The 20,727-nt window shown below is 44.2% G+C and overlaps 1 protein-coding gene across 2 annotated transcripts in view; it reads left to right on the top strand.

Moving 5' to 3' along the window:
• Positions 1 to 20,727, top strand: part of MMP16 (matrix metallopeptidase 16) — a 225,638-nt gene that overhangs the window by 188,384 nt on the left and 16,527 nt on the right. For both annotated transcript variants that reach the window (XM_066266469.1, XM_066266468.1), the window contains 2 exons: positions 2,610 to 2,748; positions 15,529 to 15,679. In XM_066266469.1, the coding sequence (XP_066122566.1) occupies positions 2,610 to 2,748; positions 15,529 to 15,679 (290 nt within the window). The remainder of the gene's footprint in view (positions 1 to 2,609; positions 2,749 to 15,528; positions 15,680 to 20,727) is intronic.

Below are 20,727 nucleotides of genomic sequence, written 5' to 3'. Positions count from 1 at the left end.
TCATACACATGCACACACACACCCGCACACACACATGGCATTAGAACTGTTCTTTGTTCCTAAGGCAAGAGGACAGTTACCTCCTGAGCTCCCCATTTAAGTAAATCAACTCCAGCAAAACAATAGCCACAGAAAGGCTTTCCCAGGGCAGATTAGCATAAAGCAATTAGTCATGGTGATGAGGATTAGCCTGTCCTGTTGTGGCAACAGCCTTTGTGAACCCTGAATCACCTCCTTAGGAATCTTTAAGGGCTCTGTGCTTAGGAATTTCTGCGGAATGCTGTCCACCCTTATCTCTCAGGAGCAAACCTCTAATTCTGCACAGGCCTTTAACACCTAAATTTGTTGACAAGTGACTTTGTCAGCCTCCTGCCCCCGCCCCCAGGCCTCAGAGCTTTAGCGCTGTCTTGTGGCTCTGTTTCTGCTTTGTGTCTATTGCTGCTGTCTCCCTACTCTCCACAACGCTTAGCCCCCTGGGCTCCTGCCCCGTAGGGTGAGGTCTGGGAGAAAGAGTATGATCAGAGAGGAAGCAGAAGTTTAGTACCCCATAGTACCCGATAGTGCCCTCCAGCCCTTCGATTCTGCCCATGTTGCATTGGAGACTTCTGTGTCTCAGCCTTCGCAGCAGGACCGCCTAGTGGCGCATTGGCCCAGGGCATCACAGGACACCCTGGGGATAAGCAAAAGGGTCACCCATGAAGCCTGAATTGAGGCTTTAAAATAAATCTGAGAGAGAAGGAATGATAATGATGTTCCGAAAACGAGGGAAATGAGCAAAGGGGCTGGTGAATGAGTGAGTTGTGTCCACATGGGGCTGTGGGTGCCTGGGGGCAGAGCGGAGGCTGCAAGGGCTTCCTGTGGGGACACTGGGGCTCAGTATGGACAGCCAGCCCTGCACCCAGGTCAAGGACTAGATTTCTCTCTCTTTCATCTGCTCAGTTTTCCTCTCTGTCTTGCCGCTGGGCACGGGGCCAGGGCGAGGGAGGGCCTTGTTTGAATGGAATAGAGGGGCCCGTGTTCTGACTAGACAGGGAGTAGATGAATCAGATAGTCTCAGAGAACAATGGGTAGTATCAATACAAAGAAAATAAAACGTGATGAGTTGATAGAAAAAGATTGAGGAGGCCACTTTGTGTTTCTTACTGAGTTTATGGGGGTGACGTTAACTAATGAAATTCTATACATCTCAGGTGTACAACTCTAATACTCATCGGTATACTGTCTTGTGTGTTCACCACACAGTCAAGCTGAGGTGACCACTTTGGAGTCCATGGTTACACAGTTAAACTGGATGCACTGCCCTGTGTACCTTGAGTCGAAAGAACCCTGTGCTTCATTCAGCAGGAGGACAGCCTTTGTCGTAAATGATGCATTTTTCCTCAGGTCACAGAAGAAGGGATGGTAATTTTGATAGGTGTACTAATGACACCACTGTCTCCCACTCATTACAGTCCCTGAATGGTGGCCACACTTAATTATTTTTTTTTACATCCATTACCATGCATAGTTCCAAAAATTGTTTCTTTTTATTTTACTTGAATTTATTGGGATGACATTGGTTAATAAAACTATATCGGTTTCAAGTATACAATTCTACAACACATCATCTGCACACTGCAGAGGGTGTTCACCCCAAGTCAAGTCTCCTTCCATCACCGTTTATCCCCCGTACCCTCCCTGTGCCCTGTGGTAATCACTGTCCTCTTGTCTGAGTCCATGAGTTTATTTTTCTGTGCTTAACCCCTTCACCTTTCTTCACCCAGCCCCCAGCCCCCTCCCCTCTGACAGCTATCAGTCTGTTCTCTGTGTTAATGAGTCTGTTTCTTTTTGTTGTTGTTGTTAGTTTATTGTTGATTAAAGACTTTAATGTTAGACTCAAAACCGTAAAACTCCAGGAAGAAACATAGGCAGTAAAATCTCTGACATTTCTTCTTGCAATATTTTTTCTGCTACATCTCCTCTGGCAAGGGAGACAGAAGGAAATCACATGGGACTACATCAAACTAAGACATTTTTGCATGGGAAAAGAAGCCATTTACTCAATGGCCCCACATTGCAGGGCATTGTGAGAGCACAGAGGACAGGGTTTGACCCAGATTGGAATGCACCTTGATGATTCTTTTTTTCAAGCTCACTTTGTTCATTTGCGGTGCCCATATAGTTTATCTTCCAAGCAGGACACAATGGATGATGACAGGATTCCATGATGCCTCCTTGGGATGATTGGTGGAAGGTGGGGGACCCGGAGAGGTCCCCAACCCTGTAGGAGGAGCGCTCGCTGTCCACAAACACCAGGTGCTTCCCTGTCCCCAGCTGCTCTCATGCTCTGGAAAGCTGTCGTGGCCACAGAGCGAGCAGGGACCAGTCTGCGCTCCCTCTCTCTTTCCACTTGGGCAGCCCTAGGTATGATGTCAGTGCCAAAGTTGAGTGTTTTCCCACGTTCTTTTCAACCACACTGCATGGGTTAGAGAGGTTAGGAGGTGTACCGCGAGAAGCCCTGGGGTTGTTGTGGGTGAGCGTGTAGCTGTCCTTGACTGTCCTGGTGAGGAAGCTGGCGTGGCTGCAGTCCGGGTTCCCCCGTGCTGAGTGCTCTTGTGCTTGGCTTGCAGGACCAGTGGTTCTGGCGAGTGAGGAACAACAGGGTGATGGATGGGTACCCCATGCAGATCACGTACTTCTGGCGTGGCTTGCCCCCGGGTATCGACGCCGTGTATGAAAACAACGACGGGAACTTCGTCTTCTTCAAAGGTAAGTAGCGCCCACGCCTTGCTCTGTTGCACTTGGATCACTGTGTCCAGGGCCCGGTCACCCTCGGAGAGGCAGATCAGGGGACCGTGCTGAGTGAGGGTCGGCGGCTAAGCCATCTCACAAAAGGAACCACAGGCGCTGCCTAGGAACATAAACGAAGTAACATCAATGGTAACGTTAAATTCTCATACTTACGTGCTCTCATATGGTAGCTCACGGAAAAGTCAAGTTTAGGGGTCAGTGCGATCTTGTAGCATTTTTAGATTTTGCTTCAAAGCACCAGAAAAGTAAAATGGATGAACGAATGAATGATTTAAAAGCTGTTTTTCCATTACCTGAGGAGTTCGGGGTTTGAGGGATTTTTTGGTTTTGTTTTGTTTTAGGAGTATTTGGAACTCCTTGCTATCTTATGCAGTGAAATCTGTTTCATGTCTGAACCCTTACCTGATTTAGGCAGTTTATATTAAACACCTTACAGTAAACTAGAAGATTACTCATAAAGGCAAAGAAAAGGTATGGGTAGAAAAAATGCACTTCACCCATGAAATTTACCATTTGTAATTATCGGAGTAACACGTTTTAATGGCATACCTGTTCGGCACACAAAAGTGAACTTAGGTGACAGGTACTCCATCCTCAAAACTTGCTATTTAATTGTCCTCAAAACTTGCTAATATTTAAAACAATAAACCTTATGTCAGGGGGGGAAACCAGGGACAGGAGCCTGACTGAGCTGAGGGTGGGGGCATGTGAGCAGACATGTCTGAGCTGAATTGGGAGTTGGAGGGTAACTAGGTCAAGGATGGACAGGATTGGCTGTGTTGCCCTGGAGTTAAAGGACAGAAAATGAGTTTAAACTGGGAAAGAAGAGGGTCTTTGCCAAAACAAACAAAAGAAGTTATTCTCAGGCTCAAACTAGAAGAATTTGTAGTGATTATGAGGGAAATGAGAACATAGCATTTGGGAAATGCTTAAAATATATCTTTTAAGTGAGGTCCAATCCATGGACAAGGAAAGTGCGGGAAAGTGTATCCTTTGAATTTATTTTGTTTTTACAGATTGCTCCTTGGGAGGAAGGGTCAGGGCCTTAGTTACAAGGACACTTGGGGCCTGCAGTGAACGCTGGTTCCACGGGCTGACTGCCTGTGTGAACTAGGCAAGCTGCTCAGTTTCATTTGCCTTGGTTTCTCCATCCGGAACACGGGATGGTGTTATGCACCCTTGCAGGATTAGTTTGAGGATGAAGTTAATTCTTATGTGTGGCCCGCGCCCTCAGTGATTGCCATCTGCTACGTCTCCTAGTATACCGGTCACTATTTCTGCCCTCCTGACGGCTGGAATAATCATCTAAACCAGTGGCAGTCAACCTGGTCCCTACCGCCCACTAGTGGGCGTTCCAGCTTTCATGGTGGGCAGTAGCGGAGCAACCAAAGTATAAATAAAAAGATAGATTTAACTATAAGTAAGTTGTTGTATAAAGATTTATTCTGCCAAACTTAGTGAAAATCTGACATAAAGTACTTGGTAAGTAATTATTATTATATGCTTTAACTTGCTATAACTCTGCTTTATAAATTTTATAAAGTAAAGTTACTTCCCTACTTTATAAATCACCATTACTGTGGAACTGGTGGGCGGTTAGAAAATTTTACTACTAACAGAGATACAAAAGTGGGCGGTAGGTATAAAAAGGTTGACTTCCCCTGCTCTAAATGATGTGGACGAGGACTGTGGACACAGGAAGGAAACGTCCAACGTGCTGGTATTTGGAGGGAAATGACCCTCCCTCCACTCCTCTCTGCTCCCTGTGCAGCAGGCACAGAAGGAAGGGAGGAATTAGCGCGAGGCTGTGGGCTGGTGGGCTGTGCTGGGGCCCTGTCCCGCCTCTCTCTCAGAGACACCCACAGTCCTGTACTGCTCCCAGGGCCCGACTTATATCCGCTTGCCTTTGTCCTCATCACTCACGGAGCGGTTGTGTCCCTGTCCCACCCACCCTGTCTGAGCAGCAGTTGGACATGGATGCCACCAGAGGCGGACCTAGGGTGCGTTTTCTTCCCTGTCTCCAGGTCTCAGAATTCAGCTGCTGGAGAGGCTGAGTAGCTACTTAAGAAACATTTGGATAAAAGATTGAGACCAAAGGTAGTTAGTAACAGCAGCAGAGGTTAATGTGATTAGACTCGGTATGGTGTTTCTTATTTTGTTATGTGACAACAGGACAGCTTTGTCTCTGGTCATGTGTTTGCCCGTTGCCCATAACAGTGGTCCCCAACCTTTTTTGGGCCACGGACTGGTTTAATGTCAGAAAATATTTTCATGGACTGGCCTTTAGGGTGGGACGGATAAATGTATCACATGACCGAGACAAGCGTCAAGGGTGAGTCTTAGACGGATGTAACAGAGGGAATCTGGCCCTTTTTAAAAAATAAAATATCGTTCAGACTTAAATATAAATAAAATGGAAATAATGTAAGTTATTTATTCTTTCTCTGTGGACCGGTACCGGTCTGTGGCCGGGGCTTGGGTACCACTGGCTAGAACATTTGCCTGTCAGTGGTCTCCTGTGACGTGCTGAGTCTCAGGGGAGGTCTGGTCTCAGAGCCTTCTCGGTCAGGACCCTGTGGTGCATCCTTCTTCCGGGTTACAGCCCGTACTGCCCAGCTGAGAACACGCTGCGCCCTGATGTCAGACCTCGTGTCCAGGGGAGCTGGGATGTTGTGTCCCCTTCCCTAGTCTCCAGCTCCCCAACTGCAGGACAGACCTGGGCATCAGGTGACACATCACCTCCCTCCTGTGGTCACATCACAGTCATGTGGCTGTCTCAGCTTGCCAGTCTTCTTATGGCAGTGATCACCTCAGAAGTCCAGACATTCTCCTTGTCCCTTATCCCACCTGTCTGCCCCTTTGCTCTCTGGACCAGGAGGCAGTCCAGGTCCTTCTTCACTCTGATGTCTGCTCACCACCTGGCTCCCTCTGTATTTTCCTTCTTATTGCTTGTTTATACTCTTCCCGCTAGAAAGTGAGCTCAGTACAACCAGCGTGTACTCCCCTTTCTTTTTCTTCCATAAACTGTTACATTCTCAGCACCTTACACCAGGCTTGACTAACTTTTCTCGTAATGCTCAAGTAGCCAGTGTTTTAACCTTGGCAGCCACGGTCTCTATTACATATCCTTCTTTCTTTTGTTATTGTTGTTTTTAGATTTAAAAAAAGGTAAAAGGTCTTCTCAGATTGTGGACTGTACCAAAACAGGTCACGAGTCACCTTGCTGACCTCTGTTTCAAGTTGATGCCTGAAACATAGTGACCACTAAGCACAGCTGTGTGGGGAGGGCTGACCACTGAGCACAGCTGTGTAGGGAGGACTGACCACTGAGCACAGCTGTGTGGGGAGGGCTGACCACTGAGCACAGCTGTGTGGGGAGGACTGACCACTGAGCACAGCTGTGTGGGGAGGGCTGACCACTGAGCACAGCTGTGTAGGGAGGGCTGACCACTGAGCACAGCTGTGTAGGGAGGGCTGACCACTGAGCACAGCTGTGTGGGGAGGACTGACCACTGAGCACAGCTGTGTGGGGAGGGCTGACCACTGAGCACAGCTGTGTAGGGAGGGCTGACCACTGAGCACAGCTGTGTGTGGGGGGGTGACCACTGAGCACAGCTGTGTGGGGAGGGCTGACCACTGAGCACAGCTGTGTGGGGAGGGCTGACCACTGAGCACAGCTGTGTGGGGAGGGCTGACCACTGAGCACAGCTGTGTGGGGAGGGCTGACCACTGAGCACAGCTGTGTAGGGAGGGCTGACCACTGAGCACAGCTGTGTGGGGAGGGCTGACCACTGAGCACAGCTGTGTGGGGAGGGCTGGTCTGCGTCCGTGCTCGGCCCCACCCGGGAGACTGCACGGGGACCTCGGCTGCTCACCCTCGAAGCTCTTCCTTGGTGGCTGGTCCCATGGCCCTCGTGGCCTTGTTTCCTCTCTCCACACCTTCCTCTTTTTCTCGGGACACAGACCTCCTTCTATGTTTCTCTCCTTCTCCTCTGTACTCCTACTTATCTAGCTTTGTCTCTTGCTCCCCACTGTTGGGACATAACTTATTTAGCCTCAGATTTCCCAGAGATACTCAACCTTAGCCTTGCATATGCATTCCAAGGTGTGGATTTGGTGTAAGTATAAATGAAGGTTTAGTTACAAACTATGAATATTGTCTTAGTGATATAAATATAAACATAATGTGTTGTTTATTCACATGAACTTTTATAAGTATCTTTAAAAGAGTGGGAAGTTGCTAGGTACAACAAAAGCATCATATTCTGATGTGATTTGCAGAATTTTTGAACTCTGGGCAAAATTATGTGTGCATATTACGTTACATGACATGGGAGTCGTCAGCATGTAAATTATTGAAACACAGACGCAAAGCACCCATCCTGTATAGATGTGATCAGTTCTGCATTTTTATGGTCTCGTTGCTTTGGGGGAGTATTTAGTATAGTAAATAATAGATTAAGGGTGCACTCGGCCTCCAGCCAAGATGAAATAATAAGGGTCGGGTTTACCACCCCCACCCCCCACAACCGAAACAACCAAAAATGGAGCTGAGTGTACAAAACAATGATTTTCATGACACTGGACATCAAGAAAGAAAGGACAGTGAACCCTGAGAGTCAGAAAACAAGCAAACCCAACACTTGCAAGAGCACTGCCCAAAGGAGGACCCGTGGGTGGGCAGAGGGACCCCCAAGAGAAGGGGAGAAAGTCCTGAGCCATGTGTGCGTGTAAGGAGACTGCTGGCATCTGGCAGCATGTCACTCAGTAGGGTTAAAGGGAACAGTGCCCAACACACGGGTCTAACGGCATCTGTGTCCCACCAGCCACCTGTCTATGGGGTGTTGGGCGAAACTGAGCAGGGTCTTGCTCAATGGTGAGGGATAATTATCCCAGAATGGGCACTGGTCAGTCCTAACTAACAAATCTTAAAATAGCTGAAGCAAATTGTTTCTAAGTAAGTCCTGAAATAGAGCTAAACAATATTTGTAGGGGTACAAAGATATTCACCCAATGAGGTAAAATCTAGTCTCTGACTTTCCCGTAAGATTAAGAACAAGATAGGGATATCTGAACTTAACAATTCCATGTTTTCCTGGGGGCTTTAGGGTAATAAGGCAAGCAAAATAAAGTAAGACTATTTATAGACAATACGATTATCTATGTAGAAAATGGAATCCACTCAACCAATTACCTATCAAAAGGTTCAGGATACAAGACCATTCGTTATACAAAAAAATAATTATATGTCACTATATTTTCTTTTTTTTCAATTTTATTTAGAAAATTAAATATAATGGGGTGGCATTGATCAATAAGAGTACATAGGTTTCAGGTAAACATCTCTGTAGTAGCATTTGAACTGTTGATTGTGTTGTGTGCCTATCATCAAAAGTCACATCATTTTCTATCACCATATATTTGTCCCTCTTTACTCCACTCCCCCTCAAACCTCCCCCTGGGAACCACTTCACTCTTATCTATGCCCATGAGTCTCATTTTTATATCCCACCTATATGTGAAATCATTATTTTCAAGTACTCTGAAGGGTGTGAGATCTTACCCTATTTGTAGCTAACAAGTTAGCTGACCTGCCTTTCGGCATGTTGATGGAAGACATGAGACTCTCAATCAGAGACAAAAAACAAAACCAGAAGCAGGAACCAGAGCATAGTTCTGCGTGTGCATTGCCTGAGCCCCAGGTCTCAAAGGTGTGATACCAGGAGGGCCAGGCGGCCCCTGTATGTCCAACCAGGTGTATCATAGGAGAGGAGCCACATGCTCTCTGCTCTCTGTTCTAAGTTCCCCATTTTTTTCTAATTTTTGTTTATTTCTCACGTTTTATCACATATTTTTCTTATAAGAACCCTCAGACTTTTTATCAGTAGATCAGTATTTTAAAGAGTTTTTTTTTTTTTTAATCTCTCTCTCAGCCTCACATTTGTAAATGTATGTGTATTTATTTTTCCTTTTTGAGAAACCAGGTCATAGTGTCTCCCTTCTCTGGCTTAGATGTGTCACTGCTTGTATCTGAGTGGTAATCTGGGTGCTGGGTGTGAGCTGGCCACCTGGTTTGGTACATGGGACTGTCACCTGGTACCTGGCATTGTTTAAACCCCCTCGTCTCTCTGCTTGATATTTGGAAGCTAACATGGGCCATTTCCCTCTGTTTACATTCAAAAGTTGGTTTCTTTAATTAGCTGCATAAACAAAAAATGGGAAGTAATAGGCTTTCCTGCAGCACCTGGACACACTCCACACTCCATGCTGGACGGCTAGGTCAGCATCCCTCAGGTGAGCCCTGTGTACGGACCAAAGTGATGTTTTAGTGAGCACAACACGCTGTGCGCCTAGAGTCTTCCCCAGCAGTCATGTTCAGGCGAAATGGTTGTGAGATGAAATATCAAGAATCTTCATTGACAGTGGGGCTCTTACAGTCTTTTTCAAGAATTGGAAATCCATGTAAAAATAAAAAAAATGAAACTGCCAGGGTTCTCAAAACCAGTAACTGTCAAAATCCAGTCGCTGAAAAGCTATCTCAAAATGCATATTGCTGCCATCACTTAATAACTTCCAGATAGGACTTCACATCCCCGCTGACAGTTTCATTTCAAGAGGCAACATTCACTTACAGAGATAGGGAAGAGGAGGGTGATAACGTCCGGGGAATAAGGAAGGCACACAAAAGATGTGCATCCCAAAGGAAGCGCTGTCTAAATCAGGGGACCCTGGAAGATGTCAGAGAAGAGCACTGTTTGGTTAAGAAATGGTTTGTGTGGCTCTCCTTGTCACTTCAATGCAAATGCTCTTGAAGCAGCAGTTTCTTCAGCTGCTCACAGCTCAACACTTCTGCAGGTTTAGGGAGCCTTGGCACTCTTTGAGGTAGAAAGACATTGTTTCTTACAAAGAACAACAGACAACCCGCAAAGGAATCTCAATGGTGAATGGATGAAATGTCATTACAAATGTCTCTTTAGAAGGCAGTGGAAAACCAATGCCTAAAGAGTTACACCAGATAAAGGAATTTATATTCAGCGGCCTTGCCACACACAGGAAATAGGTTTGTCACATGTGACTTGTGCTGTTTCCTTGAATTTGTTCATGTTTATATTGTATATTTACAAGAATTAGTCATCAAAACCAAGAGGCCAAATGTTGTGTATTTTTAGAAAAACCTCCCATGATAATTTACCTGCACTTTCATAGCAATTTACCTGTAATTTCATAACAAAGGAAGGTTTACATTTAGTGTCTTGCCCAAAATCACAGCTAACCGCTGGAAGATCTGTAACCCCTTGTTCTGATTTCAGAGCTGTTGAATACTTTGTTAAACCATAGTTGAAGGGGAAAAAAATGGTCCTTATGACATTTATTTCTAAATCCCTGAAGTATATCGATGTTGATCAATAACAAACCCAATAAATAAGTTAGTGAGTAATCTAACTTCTTTTTTTTTTTTTTTGTCATTTTTCTGAAGCTGGAAACAGGGAGAGACAGTCAGACAGACTCCCGCATGCGCCCGACCGGGATCAACCCGGCACGCCCACCAGGGGTAACGCTCTGCCCACCAGGGGGCGATGCTCTGCCCATCCTGGGCGTCGCCATGTTGCGACCAGAGCCACTTTAGCTCCTGAGGCAGAGGCCACAGAGCCATCCCCAGCGCCCGGGCCATCTTTGCTCCAATGGAGCCTTGGCTGCGGGAGGGGAAGAGAGAGACAGAGAGGAAAGCGCGGCGGAGGGGTGGAGAAGCAAAAATGGGCGCTTCTCCTGTGTGCCCTGGCCGGGAATCGAACCCGGGTCCTCCGCACGCTAGGCCGACACTCTACCGCTGAGCCAACCAGCCAGGGCTCTAACTTCTTTTATAGGAAGACTATCCAGCCATTAAAAAAAGTATGTTCTTATCTTTTCTGTAAAAGCCACATAATAAATACTTTTGGCTTTGCAGATCATATGGTCTTTATCATCACTACTAAACCCTGTCATTGTAGTGTGAAAATGGGACTACACAGTCTGTAAAGAAATAGGTGAGGCTGTGTCCCCATACAATTGTACTTACAAGGACAGGCAGCAGCTGGTGCCCCAGTTTAGTGGCTACTGTAAGTGAAGATATGAAATATGTAAATGAGTGTTGCGGATTCTGAAGAAACAACAGTGCACTTGAATTTTTGAATTAGTATTACTAAGAGTATCTGATGACTAAGGCTACAGTGAGCAAGGCATGCACTGGTGCAGTGGATTAAGTCACCAACACTTCCATAACACATGTGCAGTCATTACTTGATCACGGGGAAGGAAGCAGGAAGTCATCAGCAGTTCTGAAAGCAGACGGCATGTGGACGTGTTCAGTTCTGAGAGTCAGTATGGAATAGGAAGCTGAGTGCTGAATTAAAATACCTGGACTGGAGTAAAAAATCTATTAGCACTTGTGCATTTTAAGCATGTCACTTCTTTGACCTGTGAAATAATTGCATTAGGCTGGATTCCCATCCATTTTTCTAATCCAGAACATCTGAACAATATAATGCCCATCAGTAACAGTGGCTCAGTTCAAGGGTGTTAGGAAGACAGGTGTGAATCAGCTTCCAGACGAGGCCCTGTAATCTTGATAAACATTTTAAAAAGTCATTAGACCCTTTTCCTTGTTAGGAATAAGCATGTCTTTTTAAAAATTTCTTTGTGGGATTTTTGCTTAGTGTCTGGCCCCTCTGCTGGTCCTTCAGCTGCCAATGGTGTGGACCTTGAGTATTTCTGTCATTGTGTCCACAGCTCCCCCAGGGACTGGTTGTAATAGACTCTTTCTGAATAGATATGAGATAGATGGATGGATGGTGGGTGGATGGTGGATGGTGGATGGGTGTATAGGTGGATTGAAGGGTGAGTGGGGAGATGAATGTGTGGGTGGATGGATGGATCGTGGGTGGATGGATGGATGGATGGATGGATGATGGATGAGTGGATTGAAGGGTGAGTGGGGAGATGAATGGGTGGGTGGATGGTTGGGTGTTGGGTGGATAGATGGATGGATGGTGGATGAATGAATTGAAGGGTGGGTGGGGCAATTGATGGGTGTATGGGTGGATTGAAGGGTGAGTGGGGAGATGAATGGATGGGTGGATGGATGGTGGGTGGATGGATGGATGATGGATGAGTGGATTGAAGGGTGAGTGGGGAGATGAATGGGTGGGTGGATGGTTGGGTGGCGGGTGCATAGATGGATGGATGGTGGATGAATGAATTGAAGGGTGGGTGGGGCAATGGATGGGTGTATGGGTGGATTGAAGGGTGAGTGGGGAGATGAATGGGTGGGTGGATGGATGGTGGGTGGATGACTGGATTGAAGGGTGAGTGGGGAGATGAATGGGTGGGTGGACGGATGGATGGATGATGGATGAGTGGATGGATGATGGATGAGTGGACTGAAGGGTGGGTGGGTTGATGGATGGGTGAGTTGATGTTTGGATGGGTGAGTGGATGTATGGATGGAAGAAATGATCAGTGGGGAGATGGATCTCACAGGAGAATTACTGGAGTATATATGATCTATAACATTCTAGCCCCAGACATTAGGTGAGATTAGGGGTTTTTTTGTTTGTTTTTTTATAAAGTTTCTCTGTCTTTAATCAGATTTGTTGGTATTTTCCTCTACCTTCTGCCTAGTACTCTGTCAGTAGGACCAGCTTTTCCCACTTGCTCCTGACCGTGTCAACCTCCTATGAAATTCAGTAAATGCCTTCCTTCTGCCAAAGAAGCAATATTTTCCTTGAGAACCAGACTGTTTGATGGTAAGGTAGTAAAAAACCCACCTCTGCTATGTTAACAGAAAATATTTGAATATGAATCTAACACACTCAAAATCTGAAAAGTAGAAATGAAGTCACATCAGCCTTGTCTTGTGAAAATCTTACCACCTCAGGATGCAAAAGGAATTGTATAATTGTATTTCCTTAGTAAATACTGGAGAATTAAATGTATAACTCATAATCATGAGTCATTTTCTTTGTGCCACAGATACTCAGCAGGTATCCTGTTTTCTTATTTTTGTGTGTGTACAATTAACTGCTGGGATCTCATCATGTGACCTGACAGCTAATGCTTGCTGATGAGCTTTCTGTTTTGCTTGTTTTTTAAAAGAAAATATAACTGCATTAAAAAAATACCCTAGGGTTTGCTCCTAATAGGGGAAAAAAAGCAAATTGAGATCTTCTATAATGAAAATCTCACTGTTTCCTCCTATTACTGATGGAAAACACCAACAGTACAGAGAAGTATTTCCAAACACCTTTTGAAAAAAGCAAAAATTTATAAACAGTAATAAAAGTTCCTGGAAGAACTGTAACCTTTCTTTTCTCATATACTCTCCTCTCCTGAAACACCTGTACAAATGTAAATTGAGCTTCTCTGAATGTTTCCCATGCTCTGTGCACCAGGGAACCCTCATGCCCTATTGGTAGGAATGCAGATTGGTACAACCACTGTGGAAAACAGTACGGAGAGTCCTTAAAACATTAAAAATGGAACTTCCCATGACCTAGTGATTCCACTTCTAGGTACTTATCCCAAGAAACCTGACACACTAATTCAAAAAGACATAAGCACTCCCATGTTCATTGCAGCATTATTTACAATAGCCACAATATGCCTGACCAGGCGGTGGTGCAGTGGATAGAGCTTCGGACTGGGATGCGGAGGACCCAGTTTGAAACCCCAAGGTCGCACTCTTCACTGTGGGCTCATCCAACTTGAGTGCAGGCTCTGCAGCTTGAGCGTAGGGTCGTTAGCTTGAACATGGAATCATAGATATGACCCCATGGTCACTGGCTTGAGCCCAAAGGTGACTGGCTTGAAGCCTTAGGTTGCTGGCTTGAGCCCAAGGTTACTGGCTTGAGCAAGGAGATACTTGCTCTGCTGTAGCCCTCCCTCCTCCCCCGTCAAGGCACATATGAGAAAGCAATAAAAAAAACAACTAAGGTGTCGTAACAAAGAATTGATACTTCTCATCTCTCTCCCTTCCTGTCTGTCTGTCCCTATCTGTCCCTCTTTCTATCACGCACACAAAAAAATACAATATCCATGATATGTAAGCAAGTAGGTGTCCATTGATATGTGGATAAAAAAGTGTGGTATTGATACACAGACACATGTATATATGACTATTAGTCAACCATAAAAAATGAAGTCTTGCCATTTGTGGCAACATCGATGGATCTAGGGGGTATTATGCTAAATGAAATAAGTCAGTCAGAGAAAGGGAAATACCAGATTATTTTATGTAGTGTGAAATCTAAAAAGCAAATTAAAATAAAACTAATACAGTGTAGAGGTTGGTGATTGCCAGAATGGAGAGTGGTTCGAGGAAGGGGTAGGAGTTGGCAAAATGAGTGAAGAAGATCAAGGAGTACAGATAAGTAAGTTAGAAAAGGAGTAAGTCCTGGGGATGTCATGCCCAGCATGGTGACCCTAGTTGATAACACTGTTTTGTATATTTGAAAGGTGCTTAGACAACAGATCTTAAAAGTTCTCATCACAAGAAAAAAGTTGTAATGTGACAGATGGTAACTAGACCTATTTTGGTAGTCATTTTCCAGTATATACAACTATAGAATCATTACGTTGTACACCTGAAGCTAGTATAATGTTCTATGTCAGTTATTCCTCAATTAAAAATGGATGTGAGGGTGGAGAATTGTTTTGTTGGCCAGCGCTGTTGACCCAGCCAGTTGGTGTTAAATGGGTGTGCAGTACAGCAAGTGTGACTTTGTGGTAATGGACAGCATGCTCCAGCAGGGAGTGTGGGCAGGACCGCCTGGGGGCAGAGCGCACAGACTGTGTTATCTGTAGGTAATTCCAAAAGAGCAATAAAATGCACTGTTCTAGTATTTTCCATGTCCTGCAATTTTGAATGCAGGTAGAGTTAAAATTCTCCCCCCTCAATAACCACCTTTAAACAGAGAATGGGTACCAGCTAGATGCAGAAACCAGTTCAAAGCAGGATGACGTTGTAGGGCCGGAGGGACTTGTGAATGTTGATAATGAAGGAAGGGGGTCGGCCTAGAGGAATCGTGCGCACAGAAAGGCGATTCCTATCAGCACAGCAGTCCTAGGATGTCAGTTTGCAAAAAACACCACACTGGCTCAGCCTCCAGCAAAAGCAGGACCTCTGGTTCCCAGAGGAAACTCATGCCTGACCCTTGGTTCAGAACTATGTCATTGTAGCAAGTTGTAGAACTCTATGTCTTAGATTAATTAACAAATTCTGACTGGGTTATTAAATAGTTGCTCATTATATATCCACTTTAGAAAATAACATAAATGTTTCAAAAATAAACTCTGTGTTCCAGACATGGCTGCTGCATAGTTATTGAAGTTATCATGCAGGTGTCATAGAAAACCATTCTCTCTTTTTTTTTTTTTTAATTCAGAAAATTAAATTTAACGGGGTGACATTGATCCATAAGAGTTCATAGGTTTCAGGTAAACATCTCTATAGCATTTGAACTGTTGATTGTGTTGTATACCCTCCACCCAAACTCAAATCATTTTCATCGTCTTATATTTGTCCCTCGTTACACCTTTCCCCCCACTCCTTCCTCCCCAGCGCCCTTCCCCCAACCCCCCTCCCTCTAGTGACCATTTTACTTTTATCTGTTAGTAACTTTCAATGCAATTGTTCGTCGATCGATAGGGTCTGATTTCTGAGATTGAATTAGTGTACTCTGCATTTGCACCTACTCTGCACAGGTAACAAATACTGGGTGTTCAAGGACACAACGCTTCAACCGGGCTACCCGCATGACTTGATTACCCTCGGAAGCGGAATTCCCCCTCATGGCATCGACTCGGCCATCTGGTGGGAGGACGTTGGGAAAACCTATTTCTTCAAGGGAAACAGGTCAGTATACACTTCACCTGAGGAAAGCAGCTCAGGAGTGTTTAGACAAGCCAGGATTTCCCATCTGTCATAGTCATGGACTCTTGGTGGAAGAATTAGTTGTATGGATATCAATGCAAGAATTACTGAAATTGGAAATCGAAAGGTTTTGAATGTATTTTAAAATAAGAGTCAACATAATTCTTCCTCTACTCAGCCTTTTCTTATGAACTTATATAGGTGATATGTATTCTTTCTCTTCTCTGTAAACTTAAGGCACCTTAAATCTGTGGAGACAGTATCTACACACCCCTGCAACACAGTTTCTTGTAATTTTACTTCCTTTATTTAAAAAGTTCCTTTTTTGCAGAGGCTTTTTAATGCTTTTATATGACAAGTTAAATTTTTACACCTAGTTCATTGTGAACATTTTCAAATAATTTTAGTTTAGTCACGAGTTCTGTTTCTTAGAACACTGTTTATTTAGGCACCGGCAGTGGTTGTTAGATGCGAGCCAAACTTGTCATACTGGACTAAGTTCTTTTAGCTTGAAGTACAGTGTTTCTTCCCTGCGCTGTCCTGTCATTTCTTTTCCTTCCATGACATTACTAACAGGGTTTGTAAAAATTAGTGAACTGTCAGTCTCACAATTTGCCATAGCTACTACGTGCAGCTGGCTTCACCCCTGCCCACTGTTGATGTGTATTATGTGTAACATACAAGGTGGAAGCTTTGCTTTTTATTAATTTAAGTTAACGTTAGGTTAAAAAATGACACAGATGAAAAAACAAGTTTTAATTACACTATCACAAGTTGGGTCAAAATATGACACTCCTAAGGAACCTCATTGGTAAGCTGCAGGACTTAGTGTCCATTTTACAAGAAAGTTTAAAGTGTGTATACATGCATTCACACACACATGTGAACAACAGACTTTAATGTCTAACAGCTGTATTTGAGTCACCTTTATAATCTCAGGATAGCTTAACCCTGTAAAACGTTTCCAACTTTAGGAAAAGACATAAACCTTGTTTATTTTGCGATTTACAATTCCTGATTACAAATTATTTCAAACGTTGAGCTTTATCTTTCACCACAAAGGTCTTATAATTTGCCACTGTGGATTAAAATGCATACTTGTAAATCTATTCTGTTACTGACTTTGTTCACATTTTTTTTTTCCTGAAGTGAAAAGCATGGAGACAGAGAGATAGACTCCCACATATGCCAACCCGCATCCACTTGGCATGCTCACTAGGGGGCGATGCTCTGTCCATCTGTGGCGTTGCTTCGTTGCAGCTGGATCCATTCTAGTGCCTGAGGTGGAGGCCCCATGGAGCCATCCTCAAGCGCCCAGGCCAACTTTTGCTCTAATGGAGCCTTGACTGTAGAAGGGGAAGAGAGAGACAGAGAGGAATGAGAGGGGGAGGGGTGGAGAAGCAGATGGGTGCTTCTCCTGTGTGCCCTGACTGAAAATCAAACCAGGGACTTCCACAGGCCAGCCCGATGCTCTACCACCGAGCCAAATGGCCAGGGCCTGTTCACAGATTTTGCCCAATGATTTTTACTAAACCACATGAAGGAAGATTTATCAAACAAAAATTATATTAAAATACAAGATGTCACTGATCACCACAAAACATGCATGCTCTGAGGAAGATGTAGGCGTGCTAGAGCAAGAAAGGGGTGTGGAGAACTGATTACCAGTATGGTGACCGCTAAAGGAAAGCCTGCACACTTATAGCATCATCTCTAAAATAACAGCCCGCAAGGTGGTTAGAGTTTAATTCCTCAGCAGGTTTCATTGCTTAGGACTAGGTTTAGTATGGAGTCGTTGGAGAGTTTCAGTTTCGGGGGTTTTTCTTTCTTTTCTTTTTAATTTTTTATTTCTTTTTTAGCCATAAGGAATTCATAGCTGATCACAAAAACTGTGCCATTATCAGCCATTTTTCCACACCTATAGGCATTACTTTTAAAAATGTTTTCATTCTAAAACTTTAGCATGCATTGAAAAATTTAAATTTAGAAATTAAATGTGGATGACCTACGATCAGTGAAATCAACGAGGATTATTAGAGGCCAGATTTACAGTAGAATAAAGACTATAGTGAATGAGAAAAGGTATTTTATATAAATAGTTCCTTGATGTCCTGCTTGAGAAGATACCTGCAAATACCACACAGTGTGCAGATGTAGTCCTTTGATTTTAAGCTCTGTTCCCATAACTGCTCTACAGGTTTTAAAAAACATTTAAAGCAGGATTTCAGTTAATTTTGCTAAGTGGTCTTCTAGAAGTTGATGAGTTACAGGTGTTTTATACAGTGATTGCTTCATATTTGTGTAATAATAGAATTCCAAAGTATCATTTATGTACTTACAAATAACTCACCCTGGACTAAAAGGCAATGGAGAAGACCCATGCTCTCTAACCCAGATGCAGAAGCAACAACTGGCCGTCTCTTTCACATACAGAACAAGGGAGTCTTTCTTCCTTAGGTTGTATATTTAAAATATGTATCAATTTTCACCTTTTCTATATTTTTCTATGTATGGGTTTGTTTGTTTTGTTTTTGAGAAACACCATATTGAGATTTTATTTGTCTTTACTTCTCTCTACATCTTCTTCCACTGGCATCTTTCTGCTTTAAGACATGTTGGAAAGCTGGAATGGAGGCACAGGCTTGAGATATTTGAAAATCATATTGCAGGCAGGGGCTTCACGAGGTACGGACAATGAAACAATGGTTTCATAAACACACAAACAGCCCGGCAAGTTGAGCTGTAAGTTTCCAGCTTCTCCGTTGATTACGTGGCGCAGAGCTTGTCCTCAGCTCCCTTCCTGCCCTTTTCTTCCTAGGCTGTAATTGGATGCTCGGGTGCTCTCTGATCTCCATAGCATTTAGCTCTGAAAGGCTACATTTCTAAACTGTCTCCCAGCATCTTCTCACAAACACGGCCGAGATTCTGTTGCCATACTTTATTCTAAGCTTAACCTTTGAGAAATTTATTTTCAAAGGAGGAAGTCAAAATACAGATCCAGTTTTGTTTTGTTTTGTTATTTTTCTGATGACCTGATAGAAGTCAAGCAGAGAAGTCCCTTTGTTTCTTCCAGCTTGAGTTGTGTGGTGATGAAGTCATTATTTGGTGTATGTGGCTTTTTTTTCTCTTTTTGTATTTTTCTGAAGTGAGAAGTGGGGGAGGCAGAAAGACAGATTCCCGCATGTGCCTGACCAGGATCCACCTGACAAGCCCACCAGGGGGCAATGCTCTGCCCAACTGGGGTGTTGCTCCATTGCAACCGGAGCCATTTGAGTACCTGAGGTGGAGGCCATGGAGCCATCCTCAGTGCCCAGGCCAGCTATGCTCCAATGGAGCCTTGGCTGCAGGAGGGGAAGAGAGAGAGACAGAGAGGAAGGAGAGGGGGAAGGGTAGAAAAGCAGATGGGCGCTTCTCCTTTGTATCCTGGTGGGAATCAAACCTGGGACTTCCACATGCCAGGTCAACACTCTACCACTGAACCAGCTGGCCAGGGCCATGTGGCTTATTTTTTAATCTTTTTTTTATTCAGTGAGAGGAGCAGAGGCAGAGACAGACTCTCCCACATATACCTGACTGGGATCCACCCAGCTCTGCCCATCTGGGGCGCTGCTCTGTTTCTTAGCAACTGAGTTCTTCTTAGAGCCTGATTGAGGCCATGGAGTCATCCTCAGTGCCTGGGACCAACTTGCTCCAATTGAACCTAGGCTGCAATAGAGGAGGAAGAGAGAGAGAGAGAGAGAGAGAGAGAGAGAGAGAGAGAGAGAGAGAAGCCAGAGGGGAAGAGGTGGAAAAGCAGATGAGTGCTTCTCCTATGTGCCCTAACTGAGAATCAAACCCAGGACATCCACACCCCAGGTTGATGCTCTACCACTGAGCCAACCAGCCAGGACCATTTCTTAATTATTTAATAGAATACAAATTGATCATTTCAGTTCTGTTGCACTTGTAAGAATGTTCCTGAAGAATGAGATTTTTGTATGATTATTTGGATAGGAAAAAGGTGTGCTCGTGGCTACTTAACGGAAGCGAGCAGCCTTACGGTGAGTAGAGAAATGAAACAGAAAAAGGAAGAATTGCTGTGTCCTGTGAAATGACCCTTTGGGCCACATTTATTCAGTTGGAGTTCAGGATCCATCAACATCCTGTCAAAGCCTGTCTTTCCAAATCTGTCCATACCATGTTGTTCTTCTCACAAAAGGAATTTAAGAAAATGTTCTATAACATTTCTTAAATATAGTACTCTATAGTACTACAAGGACAACTTCTGTTTCTTTTGGATATGACTCATGATCAAGTCTAAAAAATAATGAAAGACATCTCGTTCCTAATCATCATTTATTTTGAAGTGCTGATTCCCTGTGCTTCTCTCAAAGAGTCAGCTAGATGAAGCGATAATTCTGCAGGCGAGATCACAGACGTCTCAGAAGAAAAACTATATAAGGTTCATCAGAATAGCCTTTACCATTGGCTAACAGTCCTGCACAAAAGTCCAAAATGTATTCCATTGTGGTATCTACATTCCAAACCCACCAAATGTTTTATTTATACAGTGTTCTGTCCAAACATGTTAATATACATCTCAATGAGCCCCTGAGCTTATTTGTCAGAGAGGAAAAATAAAATCAGTGGAACAAGCTTTTCATCCAAGTTGAAATATGTTTCAATATGTTAGGAGTTAAAATGCCCAGCTGCATTTCTGAATCAGCCTTGGCACCTTTAGAAGGCATCTCTGGACACAGCGAGAGGAGTCCCACTGAGTTTGAGTGTGCTGGGTCTGTGTCAAAACCCCACACACCGCTGGTAGCCCAAGGGTCCCAGCCCGCCCTGAGCGCTTGCAGATTACGAAATGGTCCCAAATTAGAGCACTGCCTTATCTTCTAGCAGAGAGAGGGAGAAACACATTTATTCCGACAAGTTTATACCAGATTCTCTTCCTACAAGAGAGCAGGATAAAATTCACATTTTATTAGCATTTCCTTGAACTGTGGTCTCCATGGGTCTTACATCCCAGGATGTAATAGAAGTGCTCA

The sequence above is a fragment of the Saccopteryx bilineata genome, chromosome 3 (genome assembly GCF_036850765.1).
Source record: "Saccopteryx bilineata isolate mSacBil1 chromosome 3, mSacBil1_pri_phased_curated, whole genome shotgun sequence".
Taxonomy (NCBI): Eukaryota; Metazoa; Chordata; class Mammalia; order Chiroptera; family Emballonuridae; genus Saccopteryx; species Saccopteryx bilineata.
The sequence above is the reverse complement of the archived record's forward strand: the minus strand, read 5'-3'. Positions and strand labels throughout refer to the sequence as shown.